The 27,341-nt window shown below is 36.6% G+C and overlaps 1 protein-coding gene across 8 annotated transcripts in view; it reads right to left on the bottom strand.

Moving 5' to 3' along the window:
• Positions 1-27,341, bottom strand: part of TENM2 (teneurin transmembrane protein 2) — a 1,471,143-nt gene that overhangs the window by 403,907 nt on the left and 1,039,895 nt on the right. For all 8 annotated transcript variants that reach the window (XM_085236695.1, XM_085236691.1, XM_085236690.1 and 5 more), the window contains one exon: positions 26,132-26,407. In XM_085236695.1, the coding sequence (XP_085092821.1) occupies positions 26,132-26,407 (276 nt within the window). The remainder of the gene's footprint in view (positions 1-26,131; positions 26,408-27,341) is intronic.

Below are 27,341 nucleotides of genomic sequence, written 5' to 3' on the forward strand. Positions count from 1 at the left end.
GCCTCCCACTAATATCCTGCAAATATCCTAATCAGCTTCCTACAGTCAGACATGCTCAGAGAAGCAAGAGTCTGATTGGGTCTCCTTGTAATTGTGAGCCTAACTTCAGCTAACAGCTCCTGCTAAGTAATATGCTTACCAGATATCACACAAAAATTACGGCACCAAATTGAATGCCTACTTAGTACTGCTCCTGAATGAATATGAATGCCTGTTTAACTTTACTTAGCACTTGATCCTGATTCCATTCAACCCACAGAAGAAATGGTCCCTGATATTAAGGCAGAGAAATCGAGTCGTTAGGCATATAACCTACTCCATTTCTGCAGAACATTCAGTTAAGAGCATTTAATGTGATTTAAATAGATGTCTATTCACTCCTCATATTGACCTTAAATACTTGAAATTCAAGAGCCAAATACGCCATGGTGAACGATCACTTCCGACCACGTTGTCCAACAACTAACTGTCTGAGGTGCTCAAGTCAAGACAAGTGGAGATGACCAGCACCCTCCTCTGCAGCCTCTACGAGGAAGAAAGCAGACAATCCACACAAAGTAAGGAAACCCGGCAGGATGCACAAAGTGGCTCATGAGTGAGATTGAGTGATCTCCAGATGATTGCCAATCATTTCTTCCAGGCTCTGAAGTTCCCTACCAATTAAGCCCAAGACACCAACTGTCATTTTGAAACAAACAAATCTAGTTGGTTCGAAATACAACCTCACCCAGTGCTCAAAAAAGCTAGAATAGATCTCTTCCAAATCTATTTTATTCACTCTCTCTAATTCCCTGAAGTTCACAGTACAGAAAATTTATTACACTGCTGAGATAAGAACAGCCAAGAATGGACTGACTTCCGCTTACAACTATATCACAGATTATTTTTACTTATCTTTTCCTCTCCTCCAGTTAAAATGCAAACCATACACAAAGTTAAAAGGCTTTTGATGATCACTCAGTCCTCAAAATTCACACGAAAGGTAGCTTTCCTTCTACACAACTCCCGACAGAATCTTGAAGATGTTTTTACTAAACACAAATCTTGTTAAACATCACAGGCAGATGCTAGGTACTTGTACTTCATTAGTAATTTCACTTTCTCTGATCCAACTGCAAAATTAACCAACTGCTACTTTCTTCCACTTCCTGAAAACAGATGAAAAAATATTGCAGTAGTATGTACAATAAAAAAAAGCATCTGAATTTTAACTGTAAATGTAAGGCCAAAATGATCGGTGCTTATGCAGCCAGACCTAGTAACATGGAGTATGAAAAGCAGCTGGATTAACATTTCAAGAGTTAATGATTACTGAGTGCTACACTAATAGATTTATGGTGATTTTCTGATGGAGAATTACAAAGAGATAAGGTTCATATCATACTCCAGAGGGAACCATGACAAAGATAAGAGCTACAAAACTTCATTTCAGAGAAATACTTAGAAAATAAATAAGCTGCCACAGAAATTTTGATGACTGGTGGTACTGAGACTTGCATCTGGCTTGCCACCTTTAGGGAAGAGTGTAAAAGAAAAAAAAAGAAAAAAGAAAAAAGAGAGAGAGAAAGAGAGAGGAAGAGAGAGAAAGTCCAAGAAATAGTGGATTTCCAGGCAAAGATGAGATACGTTGAAAGCAGATGAATAGAAAACACAAGGTGAGGGCAGTGGAGGGGAGGGGAATGAAAACAAAATGATTCCAGGGAACAACCAAAAAGCAGCAAATCATAAATAACACATATAAAGCGTCATCAAGTCCTTTATTGAAGTCCTTGGTATCTAAATGTCACGATTCTATTTTTAGCTGGCTGGTATTTAACACAAAATATGACCTGTACTAATTGATATTTAACTACTGTATTCAATTTATAAACACCTTATAAAGGAAAAGACGAGATGAATGCTTTATAGACATTAAGAAGACAGTGTCAGCAAGGACAGTGATGAAAATTGGAAGGGCTTATTTTACATCCTCTGAGATAGCATACTGTACACATCAGTCCCTCACTGTCTGTTTCACTAATTTGCATGAGCACTATAATTGACAGCTTGTTAACAGCTTATTAGGGGCTCTGAAGCCCGGTAATAAACACCACACACAAAACAACAGCATGGACAAAGAAAGCAGTCAAATTCTATTTTAACAATCCCAGCTGAAATCCACAGATCAAAAACTACGTCTTGATTGCATTAAAAAGTAAAAGTTATTTTTGGGTGCAGCTGGAAAAACAGCAGGCATGGGAAACTGAGAACAGCGAGACCAGGCTGGACGAGTGCACCGTGCAGCCTGGCTTCCCTTCTCCAACAGCAGCAAGTTCTGTGACTGCCCCACACAGCCCCAGCCCCTTCACTGCCTAAGCCACAAGCAGTGTTTCATGCTTAATAGATACCGGTGATTTTCTTTATGAATTTTTTTCTAAGTGTATTTTGAACCTCTGTAAAGTCCTGCCACAATTAAATGGCTTAGAACATCCTGCTATTGCAAATCTGTCTGCAAATAATACGCTAATACTCATTTTCCAGGCAAAATAAACAAATGAGTACGTAAACTGCAACTATTAGATTTCCTGCATTTCTAAATGCAATGTAGATACCACATAGTCTTACCACGGCCTATGATAGAAGATGGCTATTAGTGTGAATTGCAACATATCACACGAGAGACAATAACGGCATCATAACACGTAGAGAAAGCTATTTGTATTTTCTGGTGAGGGAGTATGGAGCTACTGTATGTTGTCCTTACTTATCTTAGGATGAAAGCCTTATTATAAGCTCATTTCAGTTGAACAAATCTCTCCGGGCTCCCTGCTGAGCAAGGCATTTAAACTTTAAAGCTAAAGGCATTCATTTTCCTTTGCTGACAGTAAAAACCCTCCTGCACAGCCCTGCCACGCACTTGGAAGCATTCAGCTCTCTCAGTGCAGAATGCATTACGGCATTTAGCTGCTCGTTGTGCTGCTCTGCAGCCAGTGGACATCAAAGCATTCATTTCCACGGGTGGCAAGAGGGTCTCTCCAGTGTACTATCCCTACCTGCCCAGCTTTAAGTGCTCTTCAGATCCCAGACACAGAATACCCTGACAAAATCTTCTGGGCAATATTTTTCAGCTTATCCTAACTGGCTGTTGTTTCTAAGGAGTACTTTGTGGTCCAGGCAAGGGAGGGCTTGATTTACAGGCCCTTCTCAGGGCCATTATAACCATCAGTATGGAAAAGATGCATACTAGAGACCCACAGATACTCATTTTTCACTGTTCTGAAAAACTACTGTGAAACACAAATATTCAAAAGCCCAAGAGCCCACTAGAGAAAGGACTGTGCACTTCTGTATCCTAATTTATATGCAAGACCTTACATGCTTATCTTCCTACGTGTTGGTAACTCATAGATTAGAGACAAAGTTTAATCGCTGCAGTTTGCCCAAGAGTGACACGTCCCCAAAGCAAACATCCGGATGATAAAAACTCCTTGAAACATCTAAAGAAAGGGAAATTAAAAATTACTTCATCTCATGTATCGCTTTGATTTTACTTAGCTTAAGTGTGGGTCCTAGTCCTATCCATACACTCACTGACACTAGTATCAGACAAGTTTGCTTCATTTTATGAGGGCAAGTTTTCAGCATTTAGAAAGTTTCTACTGTAGCACCAAAAACAAACAACAACAACAACAACACGAAAATAAAAAAAATTAAAATAATAATGTAAATACGGCTTTGAGACTGTAAATGTGCCTCAAAGGACCACTCCACTGAAATATTGTTGTTTGCTATAATCTATGGTTTAAATATTCACAGTTTATTGTGACAAATAAGCACCAGATTAAGTTAATGCTAATTGTTACCAGCGTGTGAGAATCAGAAACCTGTGAATGTAGCACTCATTACGCAGACCACACGCAGGCAGCAATGGTGGAGCTCAAAGTACTCAAGCATGGGACCGAGCCAAAATCTCAAGAAATATGGACTGATGGACATCTGAAGAGCTAAAAGAAATGAATAATTATGGAAAGATTGGTTTTCAACAATGTACTTCTTAATGTCCCTAAGACGAAAATAAAGATGAAACAAAAAACACTAGTGACTATCGTTATTAGTAAGTGACAACTTTAAGGAAGATCCTGTGCAAGTCGATCCAAAAATACACAGCCCTCAAAATTCTTTTGGTAAGTAATAACAAACACTTTTCCTAGCTGTACAAAAATACATATGCACGCCACTAACTTTACTTGAAATACTTTATATGGAATTCAAGGGATTATTTGCTTAACCTAAACAAGTGGATAAATAGTTTTCCATATTAACACTAGTGCTAACAGTTCTATTCATCACTTACTAACATTAAGACTTTAATCAGAGAAATAACTGCTGCCCATTCCCGTTACAGAAAAACGGGGTAAAGACAGAGAGTTTCTCATACAGAATGAGCTTTACCACTTCAAATTTTGCTTAACATATAAACTTTTAAATACTGACATATATAATCAAACAAGATTTTAAATATACAGGATATTTAAATAAAGGCAAAAAAATGTTAATATCTAAATCTGAAGAAACAACCAATTAAATAACAGGAAAAAAAAAATAAACACAACAGTGGGCTACAACTGTTGTCAGAAAGATTCAAATTAAACAGTAAAAAAAGTTTTTAATGCCAAAGACAGCAAAATGGTTGGACAGAAGACTAGAATTGGTTAGGCCTTCATTATGAGTACCAACTGATGCACAATGGCCATACACTAAGTAATATCTAGAAATCTCTTCCAAACTGCAGCTATGGATATGTTTTTCTAATAGCAAATTAATAAGCAAAATTGTTTTATGAAAATGAAAAATTCTCTCTGACCTTCAAGCATAATGACAACTCAGCCAGAGCACAGTTTTGCTGTATGGGTCGCAAGCAACGAATACAGAAGCCTTAAGAATCATGTCCAGTACGTAAGCATCAGGAGATGAACACAGGAGAGATTAAAAAGTATGTTGTGGTTTCCAATAAAAAAGAAATCCTATTGCAGCTCATCATATAACTCCCAAAGAGTAGAGCCAACTATTCATGTTTCTCTTTACAGGGATTAAATTCACATAAGCTATATTAACAAAGATGACTTCTCTATTTTTTAGAGTTCAGGATGAATTTTAGTCTGATGTCCAGCAATGTTATGTCCATAGTATTAACAATGTACTGTTTATTTTTCTCACAAAAAAATAAAGCACAATGGTTTATTATTCTGTTGTCTTTTGAAGCAGACTGCTTGCTTTTACATTCAGGCTCTGCATGTTAGTATTTTACAAATAAATCTGTAGAGAGTATTGGCTTTAATAATAAAGAAAATTAGAGAGAGAGCCAAGCCACAATATGGTAAATGTTAAAAAGGCAAGATTTTAAATTTAAATTCCAAGTGTCCAGCAAATTAGCAGGGTGAGCTGAAAAGAGTGTGAATTGCTACAAAGCTGGCCCTATGACAACTTTTATGTGCTGATTACTTAGTATAACCACCAGCTATTTTGATGGCATTTGGCAATCTTTACTTTACTTACAAATATTTGCATAAAGGCAAAATAAGACATTTTAAATAGCCCTCAAATCGGTCTTAAGAATAAAAGCCAGCTGTATTTACTTACTGTAAGTCCTTTTAAAAAGGCACTGCTACTGTACAAAGATTTATGGTGCTCTATAAGGACAAAAATTATGGTACAAGATCGCATTCACTATTGCTATCTTCTACAAACGTAAAGGAACTGCACTATCATATGTATCTATTCAAATGAACTGGCACAGCTACAATAAAAGTCATCCTTTTTCTGTAGCTTGTTCTCTGCAAATCACCCAAATGCTAACAGTTGAAGAGAGCCTTTGATTTCCTTTCATGTTGGCACTGTAAACCCCCACTTGTTCAATACACACATATCCCTCAACTTCTGTCAAAAGCAAGAACAAATTTCCTAACCAAAACTGAAAAGTCCTTGGCTTTTCAAATGACTATAAATTGCATGGCTAAGTGCATATGGCCACAGGGCTGTCACAGTTACTTTTCTTGACAATTCATCATAGCATACTAATTCTGTAATATCATTACTGTGTCTCTTCTCACTGTACTGATCCAGCCAGTTAATTTAATCAACTAATAATAGATTCAGAAATGGATGCAAAGGACCCTAGCACTTCAAATTATATTACTAGAGATGCACAGCAGTGAAAGCAACATATTCTGTACTTGCCATTAAGTATAACCTCAGTAAGTTATATTCTTGTGCTAAGTTGGAGACTTTCCTTTAAAAAGTAAAGAAAAAAAATATTTGCAGAAGTCAGAAGAGGTCCTTTTCAACAACAGCAAAAAAGCTGTTTATTTCATATTAACCATAAGACACAAATGCTTTGCATTAATTTGAAAAAATCATAGTCATTCATTAAATTATAATTATGTTTAAAAGTTAAATAAATAAATAAGCACCACAGAAAAAAAAATAATACATATGAGTAGTGGAAACTAAAGGTGTATCATTAACTGCAAAGTCAGCCATTCGAACACGGACAATTAATTTTATTAAATTTTCATCTTCTCTGAAAATGTCAATGGTTATTAAAAACATTATTCTCCAACATCCCAATCCATTTTGCATGTCATGAATAATGGTAAACTTTATATAGAATAATAATAAAAAAAAAAGCTAAAGAACTAACCTAATCTGAAATGTAAGCAAACCTGAAATGTAGACCAGATCCAAAATAGAACAGTTGGTTTGCTTCTAAACACTGATGATCAAATCAGTGCCCCATAAAGTTCCTGAGTGCACAACACAAACGTTGCTTACGCAGGCATACTGGGTAGGCAGGTGAAGATGTGCTGTAGTTATGAACGGGCTACCAGCTCTCAGCCCTATGATGTGTGTGTAGGCACGATGCTCACCCTCAATCACTGCCTGTTGCTCACACTGCACACCAGGCAGCAGCAGAGCAGCGCCTGGCACTGTGGCTCCTCGGCCCTGCACAAGCTGCCCCCAGCCCCACTGGCACCATCAGAGTGCTACGAAGGAGGAGGATGCCCTTGTGCAAGTAGGAAATTATCTTCAACAGGCCTTACTGAAACCCCCACATAGCATTTTCCACCTCAGATTAAATCTAGATGAATTGCCAGTGTCATTCCAATTAATCTTTTGGGGAACTTAGAATAAAGTCAATGTATCTCTTCACTTGCTGAGGCATTTTGTGTATTGGGGCCGAAAACGAGGCAAAATCATGTTTCCCCATTTAAACAGTTAATTTTGGTAGCGCTGGGGTGATAGAGATTGATAGACTTGCTCCCTATAATTCAGGAAGGCAAATGTTAACATTTTAAAAGTGATCAGAGGTCTCCAAAATGCTGTGAATCTTCTGTACATGCCCAAGCGCTCTCTGTGAAACAAGGGTGCATGAGTTCCAACCTAGATGAAGCTCCAACAAAATGCATTCTTCTCATCAGTCACTGTGCAGAGATCCCTGTGACGCTCTCTTTAGGCTGCCCAGTGACCCTTGTTACTAAGCACGACTCAAATTATGCCTACCTAGTCTAAAAGCAAGGCATCTGCTTGAGTACTGTAATCTAACAAAACAAATAATTTTCCTTTCATCAATATACAACAGCTTTGTTCATTACTGAGAAACGTTAGGTGGTGAAGTATTGAGTGCTATGCATTTTACGCTTAAATCAATGTACTGTCTTGCAGTTATGCCACCTAATGTGTTTTTAAGCCATGCGCTACAGAAATCAATGTGGTTCTTATTTGATATTCAGTGTTAAGTTCAGCCTCATAAATTTAGAATTGCACTCTGTTATTTTGATGGTTATGTATTAACTATGTCCTGTAAGTTTTATGATGTTATATTCAGACATGCAGTAAATCATGCCAGTTATACACAAGTGGCATACAGTGGCTTTATTTTTACCGTCCATTTTGGAAGAGAAAGAAAGGGATGATTCATTTGACCTATCAGGGAAGAAAAATAGGTTATATCAGATAAATTTCAGAAGGTGTATCAGTAACAAAATTAGGCTCCATAAAATTTAACTGAGTCTTTTCTGAGACAAAGTGATTTGCAGCAGATAAATGTGTTTGATATACTTCATTTTGCCGATATTTTACACTGGAACAGGCACACAACAGTTGATCATTCCCTGTAATGCATCTAGCAGGTGCTATGCTAATGTCTAGAAATCAAATGCCACACTGCAAATTTTTTTTGTTTGTTTTGTTTTTGAAAGATTGATATTGGAACACAGAATAAAAAATACAGAGCTTTTAAGGTATTTTCATAATGAAAAAACTTTTCCTAGTTTCAGTTACTTTTTTTTTTTTTTTTTTTATAAGATCTAGATAAAGTTTCTCTCAATCTCTATCAACTGTATTTACCTGTGACCAAGATCCTCATCTCACCCTTCTCAGTACATAAAGAACTAGCCTGGTTACTCGTTCCCAAAACAGCCTCATGTACCACAGACCTGGCCTGCACTGCCACACTATATGTGTACTCCAGTATATGCCCCATACATACAGCAATAAAGCCAAATCATAAATGGGCCATGGAATGTATTAAATAAGGCAATATCAAACCACTGCATTTAGTTTTGCATGAGTTAGAATAATACAGGCAAGTAAGGATTGTTTCAGAGTTCTCACATTTTATATCAAGTTGGTTTCAGTTTTTAACTGACTCATTTTCATCAGTTACTTTTATGAAGGAACACAGACTGACTGCACAGGTCTAATGTGGGTGAGTAACGAATCACTAATAAGGCCGCTCTGACGTGGCCTTGTTAGAAAAAGGCAATCAACAATTTTTTCTGTTCCTGCCTATGTGGCCTTCGCCTGTGCACTGAGATAACAACCAAATTCAACTCTTCGTGAAGTGAAGAGTTCCAGTGCAACTTCTGTCAACTAGAACCGCAAATATCCTATGGCAGGAGAAGGTACAAGATTTATTTTTAAGACTATACTGATTTATTGTAAAGCTAAAATACAGCTTGTACTAGACATTACTAAAATTAGTAGTGCCATTTGATTTTTCATGATTCTACTAACAAACGATCATGACCTGATACCAGGAATTGAAAGGAAATGCTTTTAGGGGCAGATCTACCTTTTGCAGCAGCTGCACCTGTTAGGAGGTCTGTAGCTGGGAGGACTATAGACATTCTTTATTTCCCTTTAAGACAGCCATTAAAGACCACAAAGTGCACCGTACACACAGTAACAACAACTGTCAATTACAAATGATCCATCAGAAAGATAATCATACTCAAATCAGCTGTACGAAGGTTTTCTGTATGTGCAGTGGTTCTTGTATTCTTTTACAGTGTTTCTTCTAAAACACAACAAGATGCTGACAGTGAAATTAGATGCTCTTATACTCCAGTTTTTACTTTCAGCTCGAGCCTTGATTTTCTCTGCGCAAACCTCATATAGATTTATATTTTGACAGTGAGAAGTGGGAAATATTTATAGTTAAAGAAAAGGAAAAAGGAGAGAGTGCTTCAAAGCATGTTACATAATAATTATCTCTCTCTGAAAGAGAAATGTTTTTAACGCTCAAATCTGGTAAGCTGGAGGAGCCCACTGGCATGATAATTTCCAGAAAGGATTCCCCAGCAGTGCAATAATTTGCGGGCTGACTAAAGCCCACATAACAGCTGCACCAAGACCACGGCAACTTTCCTTGGAAGAAAAACTTCATTTTGTGTTAACAGCTAAGATCAATGTCCAGCTAAAAGTTGTTTAATAGACACACAGAAACAAAAGAGCAGGTGAGGGAGAGAAAATATCATGATATGGGAACATAACTTTATTAAAACATCAACCTACAGGGTCCATTTTTTCCTGGGTTCCTTCGGCAAAGAAGTTTCCAGGCAAGTTGCACCAGCACACTGATTTCTGTTGTTTTAACAACTCAAGGGGAAATATAAAAAGACTGCAGACTGCTGAAGAAAAAAAGAAAATCTCAGTAGCACGTTTCCAACTTTGCTATACTGAAAAGTGAAAAACAAAATAGGCCTTGTCAAAACAAGAAATCAACTTCCTAAGAAAGAGCAGGGCTGGAATCATCCAACATGGTGACCTTCAAAGAGGACAGGCCATCCCCTCCCAATGGAAGGGCCACAGAAATGCCCCCTCCATGCTCACATGGCAGATCTCACCTGCCCAGCACCTGGCAGCAAGGTTCTCACCTTTAAGGAGCCCTCAAGTGGCTCCTCAAGGCCTTGCACATGCGATGGACAGGAGGAATGCTCACAAGAGAGAGCAGTAAGTTGCTCAGAAAACTTAATTCCTGAGGGGAGGCAAGGGGGGAGGGGGAACCAAAACCAAACCTCCACTGACTCCAGACTTAATACCACAGCGCAAGTCCTGCCTTATAAAGAATCCCTGCAACTACTGTACAGCACTGTTTCAACTCTTGGGCATTTCTATGTGATGTACATTTACATACCTAAGGTCAGTGAACTTGCTAATGCTATACATACTAATGCATTACAAACATCTTTTGAATCCGTGCTTCTCACTAGGAGAGCACTGTGCTTCAAAATCTGCAGTGCATTTTTTTCTGAAATGTTCTTTCTGCCTACCATGGGAAAAGATTTTCCAGCAGCCATTAGCTACAGCCATTTTCACATCTCATTTTAACAAGCTATAAAAGCAGAGCAACATGCCAATTACATGAAATAAATAAAATGAGTGAGTACAAGATGGCTAAGAAAACCTCCAGCATTACACATATTTGTTAGAGAGTGTATTAGGGTTTCACTAATGCATTTATAATCCTGCAGAACAGTCTGGCACATCTGCATCTTCAGCACAACAGAATGGCAAAGATGATACAATCCTCTGAGAATTTCTATTTAAAATAATTTAAGATGTGTTTTATGTATACCAAGGAAGCTGCCAGTCAATCTGATCTTCAAACACACTGAACTCCACAGAGGGAACGCTGGTAAACTGCAGACTGTTCACCTAAATGCATTTATTTTAGCAACATTAAAACCAGTTGTTGTATTTGGCTAATAATACGTTGCACATTTGGAGCTCTGTTAAATACCTTAATTGTGTAGCAGAGAATAAGGCAGTTAATTTACACAAAAGGACACAAAGGTGAATTTTATGTCTACATCCCAGAACAAAATAAGTAAATTCACTGAACATATGGCTTATTAAATTTAATAGTTCCTTTCCAAGATGATTCTGATTGCCATGTTTTGAAAGATAGGATTTTTTTTTTTTAAAGAAAAAAAATCTTTTGGATATTTGCCGTTAAGCAGATATGCCATCTGTCTCCCCAAATGAAAAGAAACTCAAGACTTTGATTACTATTTTTCTAAGCAAGATTTAGGGTAATGTATCTCTAGTACATTGATTAACTAGATCTGACATCACATCTCGGACCTGTTTACTACTGTTTTTCCAGGAACTTCCCACACGTGTACAGAGAAGCACTCCGGGATACAACTACGAAGGGCCATAAGGAAGATCCATCACCTCCTGTACTGCTTTTGAGCGCTTTGGTGGGCGACACCATGTAATTCAAATAGCCATCTTGTATTTCCGCTCCGGTTTTAAGGAGACAGATGTCTAAGGTGTAGCACTCCAAACAGGACTTGGAATTACTGCCAGAAAATGCTCTCATTAAGGAGGGGAAAGAGGAAGCCACTCACAAAATTTCATTGTAAGAATACATACCACAAACAAGAGGCTGACTTGACATGCCAAATTATTGTAATTTGTGTGCTGGATACTTGCAGTCCTCAGAAGTACAACACATTTTGCCTATCTAGTTTTCTCCTATGAAAATCTTATTCTTCTGCAGCTTTCAAGTCACCAAAAGCAGTAACTCACATGTGTCAGAGCTGCTGCTAAGGGCACACATTGTGCACCTACCCTGAAGTTGCTGAGCATCTCTCTGACCCCATAGCAAAGCAGCCAAGCTGAGGATCACAGATGCCTGCCCTGCTGCCCTGAGCAAGCTCATGGCTAGGGAGGTACCAGCAAAACTGCTGCCACAGGAAGGCTGGACAGAGTGGTTCAGACTCAGGAGGTGAACAGCTCTGCACACTTCAATCACTTGAAGCACTTCACAAATGAGCTGTACAAAAATAAATCTAAATGGCACAGCATAAAACCACAAGCAGGGAAAAGATTAAATGAAAAAAAAAAACAACAAATCTGGTTTCATCACCCAAGCCCTGCGTACACTACAGAATTGATTTATTGCTACAACATTTTTCTGCTACTCGATTTAATAGCTGCATTCATCAAAACATTCATCAAAGCCACACGTGAGGCACAGCAGGCAGCTCCCACGGCCCCAGCACTGGGTCCCAGTGGGGCGGCCCCAACTGCTCCTTGATGTCACGCACACAGATTGGTCACATGAAGCATACAATGAAGCCAGAACAATTTGGAAGGGACATCCAAGATGATCTAGCTCCAGCCGCCTGCCACGGGCAGAGCTGCAGAAAGACAAGGTGCAGCAAAAGGCCAGGAGGGCACTTGGAGCCTCGTGGGATGGGCTAAGAGGATGCTGCCATCAGCAGGAATCCTTAAGGTAGCCATAAGGGAAAGGAACACGGCAGGCTCACTGCACGCTGCCCTGGGTTTGGATCACACATGTAAGATGAATGTAGGGCATATACTGCGTGTTATGGTTTCAAGCCAGACTATGTCCCAGGGATAGATCATAATTCTTAGGTAACAAAATTACTTGGAAATGATTACTGTTCCAAATATTTGATGTACAGAACTCATTAATAATAGCAGTGAAATCAACTTACTTAACAGTAGGGTTCTTTCACATCAATTCTTCAACAAAATTACCAAAATTCACATGCTGAACTTTCTTGATATCATAAGAAAGTCTGTAAATAAAATTGCCCATCATTTCATTTTCAAAGACTTCGGAAACTCTTTAAAAGAAAAATGAAGTGTTCTGAGATCATCACTACACAGAATTTATTTCATCAGTTTGGCAACCATTACCCACACCGATGAACAGGTGTTGTGCACAAACAAGGCATGGACTACCAGCCAGTAAACTGAGCACAACTGCCAGAATTGGGCACGTTTATTCACAGTACTATACCTACACCCACTGTACGTTTCTAAGATTGACATAAATTCACAACTCGCAAACAATCAGAATTCTTCTTCATTATTTTATATAGTTTATTATAAAACAAACTTCTCTCCAACCCATTATTACTCAGAACCTCCCTTCAAAAGCCACTGGCATTACTTAATTTGAACTTAAATGAACTTGTAAAACCAAGATGTTTTCCCAATTCTTGCAAAAATCCTATGAAAATTATTAAGATTTAATAAACTTCATTAAGACATAATGCACTTAGATAAGCATCATAACAGCTCAGACTTGTGAGATGTACCTTGCTTCCCATAAGTAAAAAAAAAAATCTACAACAAATATACTGTTACGAAGACAATAAATTTAATGAGAGTATATCTTCTTGTTTCTTTTTAATAAAGCTTTTCCATGAACCTCATATGTAAAGCTGCAACTTAGACTCTCCTCTGCTTCTAGCTTTTGCTGCAGCTAATCTTTAGAAAAGGTTTCACTGTATTTATATTTTAATGCAAAACCTATTAATTAACCAAACGACAGCTAAATTCAGAAGCATATTAAGCATGAATGATTCATGTGAATGCTCACATAAGAAACATGAAACAAATTATCACAATATTAGGTGTTTTGGTCCAGCATCTGTCCTTGGATACATGTCTCACTGCTATCAAAGTCAGTTGGGTTTCTTACTAAACAGCAGATTTTTTTCATAATTACTGAATCAAGTCTGTTGACTGTAATTACTGTCAGAAACATGCGACTTATGCCCATACTGTTATATGCCAGCTAATTACTCCCATTTTAAAGATTTGCCGTTTCATTTATTTACTTTTAAAATGAAATCACAAGAAAGTTAATTTTATTTACCCTGCTTGCCTTACATTTATACTACAGAGAATATGCTGAGTGACACTAAAAGCTGATGCTGGTCTTCTGAACAGTCACTGCATTACCACCAGTTATGTTTTTCGACAGAGCATTCCAGCATATCAGGAAATAAAACATCTTCTAAAATACAGTACATGTGATAGATATCAATTGTTTTTCTTATCACACTCACCCTGACATGGTTCAGAGTTCTCACAAGTGCACGCCCTACAGAACTTGGCTCTTGGTTTATGACAAGCTTATGAAAGCAGAGTATGTCTTTAGGTCTCTGTCTGTACTAATTTCAAAGTCACAGCCTTCTTTCTCTTCTCTCCCCTTGTGCACGTTTGTACATCTTTATAATACCTTCCAAATAATTTATCACATAGTAAAGATTTTAAAAAATCATTATCCTTTTGATCTAAAAATCCTTATATTTCATCTTTAATATGTTCTTTTGAGAGGATCTTTCTGGAGAAACTGCCACGTGAGTTCTGCCCCTCTGAGACATAACAGCAGAGCTCAAATAAGACTTTAGGAGCTCCAAATCACATTGTAAATTATTTGAAAAGTTTTTGTTTGTTCAAGGCCCGTTTCCTTCACGCAGAGGAAAATGAGAATACCTCTGCAATACACAGGTCACGAGACAAACATACGGGAAATACGAAGCCCAGTTTTTGAAAGTGTAACAAAACTTATCATCACAGAAATAATTTTAAGTATTTCTAACATACAGCTGTTTCATGAGGGGCAAACGTATGAAAAAAAAAAAAACAACACTGATTTCTCTCGATCATTTTTGTATGAAGATCATTATTTCTTTAAGATCAGAAATTCCTCTATTTTTTTGGGCTATGCAAAGTATTCATCAGAAGTAGGAAAAAATACCCAGAACTTTGCACATTCATACTGTAATATTCTGCTTAACAAATAGTGCTCTTTAGCCATTGCATGTCAAATAGAACTAGAAAATGACCTGGAAATACACTGAAGTCTTAAGCTCAAGGCATCATATTATTAAAAAAAAGAAAAAAAGAAGGAAGAATATACGTTCTTTCAGGCAAACACTAACACACAGTTAGTTAGTTAGTATTTTCACCAACAGAAAATAATGGAAAAATAAAATGTTTAAAAACACTAGTAGAAAATAATAAATATTGAAAAGGTTAATACAAATTGTTACTGTCTTAAATCACAGTAGATGTAGAGCTATCTGATCTACCTCCTTTGCATTTCACAATTTACAATTATTTTCTTTGATGATGCTGACTGTGAGGCTTTTGAAATTATATTCCAATTCTCCCCAGAACTCCAGCCTTCCCGTTCAAGTGCCATAGTGCTGATTGCTCCCTTGTGCTTTCTCATGATCTTTAGCCAAACAACTGGACTGAAGATACGACAGCAAGCACTGCTCATTAACGTCTGACTGCTGTGGCTACAGATGAGTCTTTTAACAGTTACCATAGGTCTCTCACTTAGGCTTTTCAATTAATGAAAAAAAAAAAAAAGACAAAAAAATAATTAAAACTGTTATCGTACCAGGCTGTCTTCATCTATTCTATCATCTATGGAAACAAAATAAAATGTACCAATTCACATGACCCAAAAATTAGCTAGTATTCTCTCAGTTAAGAGAGCACATGCTGTGCTCCATTACGAACACAATCTCCTTACTTTGGGGTAAGGACACTAAATCCACAAAGAGTGAGATCATAGGTGAGAGGACGATGGTTCCAGATTGAATAAGATGGGAAGAGAACGGGATTCATGCATCACCTCCCAAAATTCAGGATTAAACTGAACATGGATACCAATCTTTACATATTGCCAGAGAAGTCAAACCACAGATCAAGATAAAGAGCATCTCCAAGAATAAAAACTGGTTAAGTATCATAACAGAAGTGGACTTGAAGTATGCAGCAATTATCCAGTAAATTAGAGTTGGCAAACTGTCTAGATGATCAAGACTCAAGGAGACTTTGAGCAGCTACCCAGGGATATATTGACAGGACTGGGAAGATAAGGTTTATTATTTCATTATTCAATATTGAAAAATGTAGAGAATTCCAAAAAGGAAGGAAATGAACTGAATTATTTATGTATGTTGTTAGCTTTACAAGCAACTCTGAGTTGCATAAAAATAAGAGAACAAAACTCCAAATACTTGTATATCATTCAGAAACACATAACACAGATACAAATTTCCAATTCCTAGTGATTTTTTGTCATTCGCTGACACATTAACCACTCAAGACCAACAGCTTGAAAGGTTTGCCACAGCAAAGCAGTTTAATAAAGCAAACAGCAGGACTTACAGATAGATGAAAACCATCACAGCATATTCTATTACTGTAGCATGCCTCCGTAAACTGGTATACACACAAAGACAGAAAAACATTTTTGGTGGCAGGTTACTGCCTCCTTGCCCAGGCTCCTTGTTTCATTAGCTGTTCTAAACCTAAGCATTTTGATAACTTCTCTCAGCCTCACTTGACTCCTCTTTCCTTAGCACTTAATTTCCCGCTATTTGCTCTCATCTTTTACATTGCAGAATGAAGATACAACCTTAGCCTTAACTTAATCCTTTCTACCCCAGCGTTCTTTTTATTTATTGAACAGACAACTTTTGAACACCCTTGATGGAGATGCAGCGTTTTACTTACGAAAAAAAAGAAAGAAAATAGTTCTAGCAGCGAAACAGCACTCTGTTGCACAATTACATCTGTATCCGTCTTCTTCCTACTTAACTCTGCATGATAAAGCTTGCAGCTATTAGCATTTTGTGAGAGAGAAAAAGTAAAAAAAATTCCCTTGTTTTGAAATGAAATGGGAAAAAATGAGTAATTTAATAATTAGTCTTACCGCAAGTTTGTCAACTAGAAATGTTGTACAGAAAACTGATAAAATCTACTTATTATCTATCATCACTCAAGTTATAAAAAATAAATAAATTCCCCTGGGACTCTTAATTATTCATTATTACAGCTCAGCATCTGAGAAAACAGAAGCTAGATTTTCACTCTCGAGCATTAATTTGATGTTGAGAAAAGTCCCTTAACCATTTGTGTGAAAAAATCCAACTGCTACCTTTCAATATTTCTGAATGACAGTCAGGGCTCTAAGTGAACAAATGATGCTCACATATCATGCCTCGCCTACAGGCATGTTATTATAATTGAATGATATTATGCTGTCTTACAAGATGGTATCTCGGCTTCAATAGGGCAAACATGGCAAGCAAGAATCAGTTTCCATAGGGACCTTGAACTTTCCAGCAATACAGTTTCATCAACTGAACACTCTTCCTCTCTGTATCAGTAATGGAAAGCCTTAGAATGACTTGAACAGTTGGCCATCTCTGAGATATTCGTAACATTCTCAAAAACAAAACAAAAAAGCCAAAATATCAAGACATTCTTTTCATTCAATTGTTGCCCAACTGTAAAATCTGTCCCAGAGATATGTTATCTGAAGGTCCTCAATAATAACAAGTTCATATTAAAAAAAAAAAAAAAAAAGAGGAATTTTCAGTTTTCCTATCTCCTATCTTAGATTGTGCAAAAAGAAGCTTGATAATTCATATTTCTATTTGGTTTGCATAAACAGCTGTACTTTGTATTTGAGAGCAAACAGAAACACTAAAGAAAGGCAGATTTAGAAATGAGTCACATCTTGAATCTAAGTACAGTCTGATGTACACTGTAAATGGACTGCATCTGTGACATACTCCATGGAATAAGTAAGGTTCTTAGAGTTCAGCTTGTGTAAATCTCCACACCTCTCCACAGATGGATAATCATGTCTGGATTATCTCACAGACCCAGACCTAGACTTCAATGGACAGTACATAGAAGTTCAGGGCTCTTACATAACGTTAATGTAAGGAAAAGGAACTTGAACTGGATGCCTTCAGGACTGAGCACACAATCTATCAACATCTTAGTTTGTGGCAACTAGAACTCCTTCTGCAACTTCATTCTCCCCATGTCAAATTGCTCTCTTCTCACATTGGTGTTTTTCTGCTGTGTAGAACCAATTATCAATAAATATGCAGAGATTTTCTTGGTAAGAAAGGAGTAGCAGAGTTGGTATGGAACTGCAATACAAGTTGTGCTACTTAAACATATTTATGAAACTTAAACACAAGTAGAGAAACAGAAATGTGTCCTCTTTTAGGGTTTGGTTCCAACTAATACTAGATTTCCTCAGAGCAACACCTGAAGAATTGACACTACATACAGCTCTGCTGCCAGTAGTGTAAATTATTCTCCATAAGGCTTTTTCTTGACACAGCTTTACACAAAAAAACTGTGGTTTTTTTTAACACTAGATTGTGGAAGATCACAGCAATGGCACCCTCTGGTGACAAACATAACACATTATAATGAGATGAACCATTCAGCCTGGAAAAACATTTAAAGCTACCTTTTCTACAAACCTACTGCATGGAAATCATTCCCATGGCAAATTGCAAGGAGTAGGTGATTATTTTTAAGGACAGTTATAGCTAGCCTGCAATAGGAGCCAATGTTACTGAAAGGGTAAATTCTTCAAATTAGTTCTATTTCTCTGGTATCGTCGTACCTTCCTTGTATTCTATTAAGACGTATTTTAGCCAAAGACTGACTTGACCAACCATACATTAAAAAGTTCAATTCTTATCATAACTGGTATTTCATGTTCACATATGGTTCAGATTTCAGCATCTTACTGGTAGTGCTATCAACAGCTTTTGCTATGTTGAAGAGCACAAATGAGAGGTCTGTAAACCCAAGGCTCAACATATAAGTGTATGCGAAGTGGACTAACGGCTGCTCAGAACACATCTTTCACTTGATTCAAGAGGCAGAACTTCAGCCTTTCTGAAATGTCAATCATCCCCAGTTTCTTAATGAGGGAATGTGAGTGTCAGCAATTTCAAATGGTACAGAAGGACTTAAAAATACAAAAGTATTTTCCTTCCTAGTGTCAAGGAAGTAGGCTGTAATACAGCATGTAGAAGCCTAAGATCTTTTAAGAAATTTATCTTTAACCCATGTAAGGTATAGGAAATTGAAAATGAAGAAAACAGATAATTTCTGGATTTGTATATTTGTTCTTAAGAAAGAAAGAAAATGAGAACTTTCTTGAAACTTAAGGAGTTAGTTTACAATGAGCTTTAGTTATTCTAATGTATGCATATATTAAAACTCCAAAACTTAAAGAAGTTCCTGTTTTCTAGCTATATTTATATTTATTTCTGAATAGACTGTCATATTTAAACATTACAGTAACAATCACATCTAATGTATTCTCTTAGACAAGTTGTCAGAGAACTTGAAATGAACACTGCAAAGAGTGTAAACACAAAATATATCAAATTAAATATTTAGTAACAGCATTAATACTTAAACAGCTCTTATACGTGTGCAGATAGATACGTACAGCAAACAGGCATTCACTCTACATGTACAGAGAATCCATTGGTCAAACTTAAGCAAAGCAGCCTCAAGAACAGGTTGACCAGAACAAGCATTGTGCGCCTACACCTAATTAAGTGCTTATTAGTGAAATATGCAAGCCTTTGTAATTAGGAAGATTATTAACAGTGGGATGTGCTACAAGAATGTACCTAGCTTGACAAATTCAGAGGAAGCTTCAGGTAAACTTTCATAGCTTTTTCAAAGAGAAGACTTAAATTCAACACATGGATGTCTGCATTGAGTGTTTCAGTTTACATGGGAATGTAAAATACACCTATTTTTATGCTGCACTCTGATAAATTTTGTTTTAACAATGTGTACAGCCAAACCTTCCTGTAACAGTTTTATCTCTCATCAGCCACTCACAATGAATTCATTACCAAGCTGGATTAATGTTATCAGATACACATTTCTGTTAAGGAAAAGTGTAACAAGGCATTATTCTAATTCAGTTGTACTTTGGAACAAAGGCACTGCTGCTTGCTTAAGTGACCTGTATCATTTAAGTTCACTTTACTAAAACTAATAATTGACAAACTGAATGATGAGCTGTAATGAAATTCTTTAAAGTACAGTTTTGTCACTTCTGTCTCATAGATGGAAGGGCTCACGATTAAAATATTAATTGAAAAATCACAAGGTTATGTTGAAATAGCTTTTTTTGAAAAACACGGCAGTGTTGCAACCTTCAGTGATAATGCAGACAAAGTTGCATGCAAAAGCATTTCTCTCATGCTCAGGAAAAGCAGATAACAGCTAGCATCCACCACTAACGAACTCAGCTGTGGCAGTATTTTCCATGTAGTCCTAATTCACCAGTCTGTATTTCTGTTTCCCTTGATTTCTGGGCTAAATACTGGGTTTTGTTTCCACCTATATGCCCTGGATGATGTAATTACAGAGGCAGCTATGAGGTACCCTAAGTAACTCACTCTGAAGAGCAAAAATGAAAAACGGAAACTGCTTCAGCCAGGTCCTGATGTAATTACATGGGCAGAAAGCAAAATTGTTCAGGCTCAGCAGCCAGAATGAGGCATTTAATGTGGCAGAAGTACTGAAATCCCTGACATCTAAGAAAAATGAAATCTTACAAACTTCACAGAAGCTCTAACTGAATCAAGATGGCATTGTTGAACCCTTTAGGCCAGGTAAGCATAAGTACTACTGCAGCCACATCTGCACTCTATCTGGAATATCACCAACACAGCATTCTGAGTATTATTCAGTTCTTTTACTCAGTCTGAGTAGTAATGAGTCGAAACCTGTATCTTTAGCATTACTTTCATTGCATCATTATTTGATCTACACTAGAGTGTTATTAGGTTATATTAAGATTCTAAGATTTTATATACTGTCATTCCATATTCCTGTCTTGCACAAGACTTTAAAATTTACCAGCAATACATACCTATTTTTTGTCCTTAGCTCCATCATTTAGCCTCCTGCCATACTAACTGCATAAACCACTTACCTGGACAAAACTGTTATTGATGTGTAGTCTGGTCTTTAAAAGTTGTTCCTGCTAGTCAGTTCCTCTATTAGGAAACTACTTCTGATCAGAAGTGCCCTCACGTTTTGAGTGCACATCAAAATTGGATGTGATCTGAGTTCTGATACTGTGCTTAATGAGTTTTTAAATTTGTCATTTACAAAGTACTTCACGTGCCTTCCTGGAGAAGTATACCCATGCACAAGCTAAACCATCCAAGAGCTCTTTCTTAAGAAGCCTTGCTGATGAATGAAGCACATGTTTCCATTTTCTGAGTCTATGACATTTCATTTAAAACCCTTGGGACCAGCTGGACACTTTTGCAGCTGTGAAAAGATCACATGATTGTGGTGGCTCTTCCTCTCTTGTCTGCCCCTCCTGTTGCTCCCAAGCTAACTGGGTAGGTCCAGGAGGTAAAAGTGCACAACATTCCCAGGGACCACCAACGGTGGAAACTGACTCTACCATGCAACATACAGTAAGCACGCAGCTTCCCTGCTTCCTGCACACGGAAAGTAAAAATGAAGATATTCTTATTTTTCCTAACTCGACCTGAGACTTTGCAGATCTGATCCTACTGAAATTTCACTGTTTCACCAACTTGAACTTGTTCATTTTCTTTTTCCCTAATTCAATTCCCCACAGTCCAAAGCAAGTATTTTTTAATTGAAATATTTAGGAATAAAAATTAACTCTAATTTATTAAACACAAACAGAATCCTGTTGTCAGGAAGATTAAAACCTTCTACTTTCATATCGGTCTCATCACACTCAGAGGTTATCTTGCAGAAGACAAAAAAAATCAAAATCTTCTGAAGAGCAGAATCACAGTTTAGCCACAAGCTTTTCTGCAAATTATGAAGTGTGAAATAGCACACTGAATAAAAAATAAAATAAGGAAATATTGAGAACAGCATGTCAAAATTTAAACAGTGAAAATAAGAAAATAAACTCTTCAGCTGTCATCTGATGGTCTTATGCCCCCGTACATTACTTGGATGTGGCAATACCTTTTCTTTTCCATCATAAATCTAAGTCTGTTGTTCCACAACAATCTGGAAAAAGCCTTGGTTACGCTCCTTATAAAAGTTAAGTATTCATAAAATATGAGGTTAGTTTGAATTAAGGTTTGTTTTTCATTTTTTAAGATCCACTTTACATACACACTGGAGAAATGACAGAAAGAAATCAACACCAGAAAACTGACAGTAGGAAAAAAAAAAACAGAAAATATGATTTCCTTTTTTTCTCTGTAAGATATAATAAGAAATTTAAGAGAAATACAGTTTTATCTTACAATATTCCATACTTCATTCTACTTAATACATTATATATTTTAATTATATATATTTTAATTTAATAAATCGGATGTACTTGTGATATTTTCTGGTATTCAAACCAAGAGTTTGAAAGTTACTACAATAAAAAACACCAAAGTGATGCGCTTTCTGAACCTGATAATCATTTGTCTGAGAAGCATCCTGCAACACATTTACATAGCACATGAATCCTTACCCCTGCTGCTGGAGACCAGCTGCCTCCAACAGCTAGGGAAGGTCTCCAGAAAAGGGAGATGAAATGAGGAGAGGTTAAGAGTAAGGCACTACTGGGTTTTACAGCAGGAGTCTCCAGGTTCATTCAGGTAATGTAGCCCGTTTGGAACCTCACCCTGTAATAGCTAGGCTATCAACACAGAACTGCTTTGACTGATTTAGAATTATTTCCTTTACACACACTTCACTTACAAAGAACTACCTAAATCAAAGAGTTTTATAGTGGATTTCAAACATAAACATAAACACAGATTATCACAGATACCACAGGGACTGCAGATCTGTCCCAAGTGCATACTGTATACCTATCTTCTCCTTAATTGTGATGCTCTGTTCCTTTGCATTCCTAAATTGCAATTGCAAGTTACTTGATTTTACTTAATTTTTTTTTTTTTTTTTTTTTTTTTTTTTTTTTAAGAACTCAAGTTGAGGAAAAAAGAACTAAAAAAAAAGAAGCGGCAGCCCTGGTAGAACACATGCTTCTAAGTCATTAGCTAAAAATAATCAAAACTTAACCTTTACTCTGGAAATAGGAATATTGTAGGTTTAAGACTGACCATGCGATAAAGGATGACAAATGCTGCTGTTGTAAAGTTTTCCATTATGTTTTGGAATAAACAGTTACAGGTTTTAATAAACAAAGGTAAACATTCAGGAGTTCTCTGGTATATTCCCTCCACACTATATCTGTGCGTGTACTGAAATAACTCTCTACAATGCTGGCACACAACATCAAAGGAGAGCTATATTTCTGTTTACATTTGGATGTATCATGAAAACTTCGATTTACTTAAATCTCACTGCTCAACAGATCATGCCGCATAATAATTTGGTGACAGATTTGCTTTTAAATATTTACGTTGCTATGCTTAAAGAAGAGATAACAAGAGAGAGACAGCATTAAAAGTTGCAAAATACGTTAAGAATTTAGAGCCTAATCAGACTTATTAAAAAAAAAAAGTGCTCCTTTTCACACTGGATCTTCTGTTTTGTTAGGAAGAATGGAAGAGTACAAGTAAAAGTGAATTTAAATGAGTTTACATTATTTCTATGTATCTATAAGCATTTTGAACATGTTGATATTCCAAGGTTCGCAAAATTCTAATCTATGATCAAAGCTAGAAGTGTGGAAAATGGTGAAAAGCTTTGCGAATGGATTTGAGTCAGTACAATATCAAATTGTTAGAGCAAGTGTTAGAAATCAAGTCACCTCTGGGCTACATAGAGTTGTACAAAAAAGTTACACATATATATATGTATATATATTCATATATATATAATATACGAAGAAAATAAGAGAAACGAAAGGGTTTTCTTCTTTCTGTTCTTGTTAGTTGGTTTTTTTTTCCCCAAGTATAATATAAATTGCCCCTTTTGCACTTTAACTATTGACTTGTAACAGTAGTAATGTACCAAGGGAAAAAAAAAAAAAAAAAAAAAACTTCAACACCACTTTAAATAAATTCAGTGAAGTCTATGCATCACGAGTTTCCCCTAATACTGCTCGGCATAAATGGATAAAATCTTGTACTAAGAAATGTATTGTTTTATGCCAGCGCCTTGCAAATCTCAAACAACATCAGAAAGTGAATTTCTCTTGAAATACAGATTCTTGTTACTTCCTCTTCAAGATGAATACCTAGCAAGTTATTGATCTGCTTCTGAAGGACACAGTTTTTATTATGTAGGAAACCACTGCTGCGCACAAGTGTGAGAAATTAATGATGGTTTTGTAAGTGCCCACACTGCGGTGCTCAACCAGTGGGGCAACTGTCAATCTATATGATAATACATCCCAAAACTTCATAAAGTCAGTGATGTGAAAAGACATTGATTTTTGAGCTAACCAGAATTTGTGAGAGAGTAAGACTAAAAAGTTTACTGAAGTCAACACCTCTGTGTATACAGACAGTTGCGTGATCTTTTTTTAAACAACCAAACATAAACACTTATCACAAGAGCCTTGCCAAGTAAAAGTGAATTCCACATGCTATTTCGTTTCTTCCATGCTCTTTTATCACGTCCTCCTTTCTTGTACTTGTTCCCTTTGCTTATTCTTTTCATTGTTAGAAAAATTACCTGTTCGAAATGGATGCAGTGTACTGTATTTCCAATTACTCAGTAATTATAATTCACTTACTGTAATGAAAAAACAAAATAAAGCAAATAGACTTCTTTCATCAGTGTCTGCAACACTATACAGCTAGGTCTTGAGATCAAATTTCCTGAGACAAAAGGTGTGGCAAAGGGCTTCCTACAGCAATGAAGAAAAGCTGCCAATCACCTATACAAAGGAAATTCCTCCAAAAGCAATGAATTCCAGTTGTTGTTTGAGCTTACCAAAACTATACTGAAGTAAATGTAACTTGACTTCTTTGTGTGAACAGTACTATTATTTGTGTGAACAAATGAATTGATTAATTATCTAATCAACAACTCTTTTCTACAATCATAGTTTCCTTGTGCTAACATAAACATATTTCCTCTTCGGTCTTGATGAAGAAATATATTCTGCTATGCCTATAGAGAAAAGATGTTACTTGAAGATTCAATTTAAATCAGGAAAAAACACACGCTCTTGCAGAAAAAAAATCAATTGTGCTTTTCTGAACTTTTTCAATCAATATAGAAAGTGTAATTCAGTTTTACCTTGTTTGCTTTAACAAGGAGTTGATTAAGTTTCCAGTACCTATCACACCCCTGCTTTGCTGAAACTGAGACATCTGCCACTGAATGTAGGGAGGAGCCTCCAATAAACAGGAAAAAAATCCTCATCTGTTAAGTAACATCACGCAATAAATTAATTTTTGTGTTAAGTAATATGTGTAGCTGACACCTGGTTACGTTACCTGGTATTGGCTGTCTGAGTAACTGCTCCGTTGTCAAAATTAAGGAGACTCCACTTCACTTTTGCAAAATAGCAAATGTCAAAGCTTTCATTTAATATTTTAACTAAGCTGAGTTTGCATCTTCATTATTCTATGGCATGGAGAACAAATGGCAGCAAATCCATTCTTACCATTTTTCGTCTTTAAAAAGATGTCTGCACAGATGATTTGTCTGATACATTTTTAGCACACATGAAAAATATGCATCTGAAAGGACAGCTGGCTTGATGGACCTTCATCAACACTGGTTAGGTGCTTTGTCAACAATTCGTGCATTGTCCAAAGTCTAATTTCTACGTAATTAATTACTTACTCTTTGCCTCAGCATGATACACAGGTTTGCTCTCAACAGCCCCTAATATGTACCAGTAACCAAGTACAGAAGTTCAAAATTCAAAAACGCACGTAAAAGCAAACAGCACCATTGTTACAGCTACCAGCATATGGCAGATTATTAATATTACTTCAAGCTGTGAATAAAAATCAAACAATATACTATTTAACAAAAAAAATCTAATTTCTCATCATTTAGTTAAAGTTAATAAATTCTGAATATAATTTTCTGTGAAGGGTTATTGCCTGGAAAGTAAATTATATGATAAACTATATATCATATTATGAAATAAGCATGTTATAGCTTCCTGATATTGATATTAAAAGACGTATTCAAAAGCAGCTTTAATCAAATATAGAGAGAAAAGTGAAAAAATAGTCTTTAGAAGAACACTGACGTTATTACACATGTGCAACTAGAATACATAGAAAAAAAGCCCTACCGTTTTCCTCATCTGACTTGTTCTCATTGTCGGAGTCGGTGAGGGTGAGAGCCGAGTTTTCACGACTTGATAGGCCAGAACTTCGTCTGGATTTGATCCCTCTTCCCCACAGCCTGATTGCATGCTCTGGAGACATCCCTCCCTCCGTGTCTGAGTCAGCATCAGAGCCAGTGCTCAAGGAATAGCCTTGATGGAGTATTCCTATGTCCGAGCAGTAGCCGCTTCGATGGGGAGAGGGCTCACAGATTCCCAGTTCTGCGAGGGTGAAGTTTGTTCCTAGAAAGGCAGTTAAAGAAAAATAAATAATAGAACATCAAGAGGATCAAAGTTTCAAAATGACAGAAAATGTGTATTTTTCTTAACTATGCTGCGTGCTAAGGCTTTGCAATTAATTACACAGAAGAATCCACCAACTTATGTAAAACATATTGAATACAATTCAAATAGATGAAATACACAAAACAAGGGTAGATTTTAGGTTACTTGTGACTACTATTTTGACTCCAAATAATTTATCACTTACGTATGTGATTAATGTAAAACTCCTGACAAGTGCTAATGAGGAGACTTGCTTCAGGTTACATATCTAACCTTGCATTCGTAGAACCAGAACCTTAGCTTTGAAGTTGAACATTTGATCACTTGGAAAGAAGCTGTTTTTCCTACACAAGAGTATCATAAATAGAGGATTTTTTTTATTCTTACTTCATTTTTATTTTTTTTTTAATTTCATAGAAAATAGTCAGCTGGGAAAACAGCTTACAGAACAGAAAATCACTTGAAAAAAGTCCAAATCTATCAGTGATTAAACAGGAAACCCTGTGATCAGTTTTGCACTTCAATATCTGGTGAGACTGGTGGGTTAATATCTGCTGTAGATATCAAAATATGTGGATCTCAAAATCACTGTAACAGTTTTCTATCTCTATTCACCAAACTTAATAAGACAGCGAGAGCAAGGACACCAAAATCAAGAGGTCACCAAGTGTAAAGGCAAAAATTTCCAGATCAGTATCAAAATGTGATACTTAGCAGTTAATAACAATGCAGCAGACAAAGTCGTTCGCATTTTTAAGTCCCCCCTCCCCAGGGTTATCAGAAAGTATATGCTTGCTAGTTGATTTCTCCTTATTTGTTTCCTACAGGAATGAACAGAACTATTAAGAACTGAATGTGGAATTATTCACCATCTCTATGGTTTTTTAGGCTT

The sequence above is a fragment of the Meleagris gallopavo genome, chromosome 15 (assembly GCF_905368555.1).
Source record: "Meleagris gallopavo chromosome 15, MGAL_WU_HG_1.1, whole genome shotgun sequence".
NCBI lineage: Eukaryota > Metazoa > Chordata > Aves > Galliformes > Phasianidae > Meleagris > Meleagris gallopavo.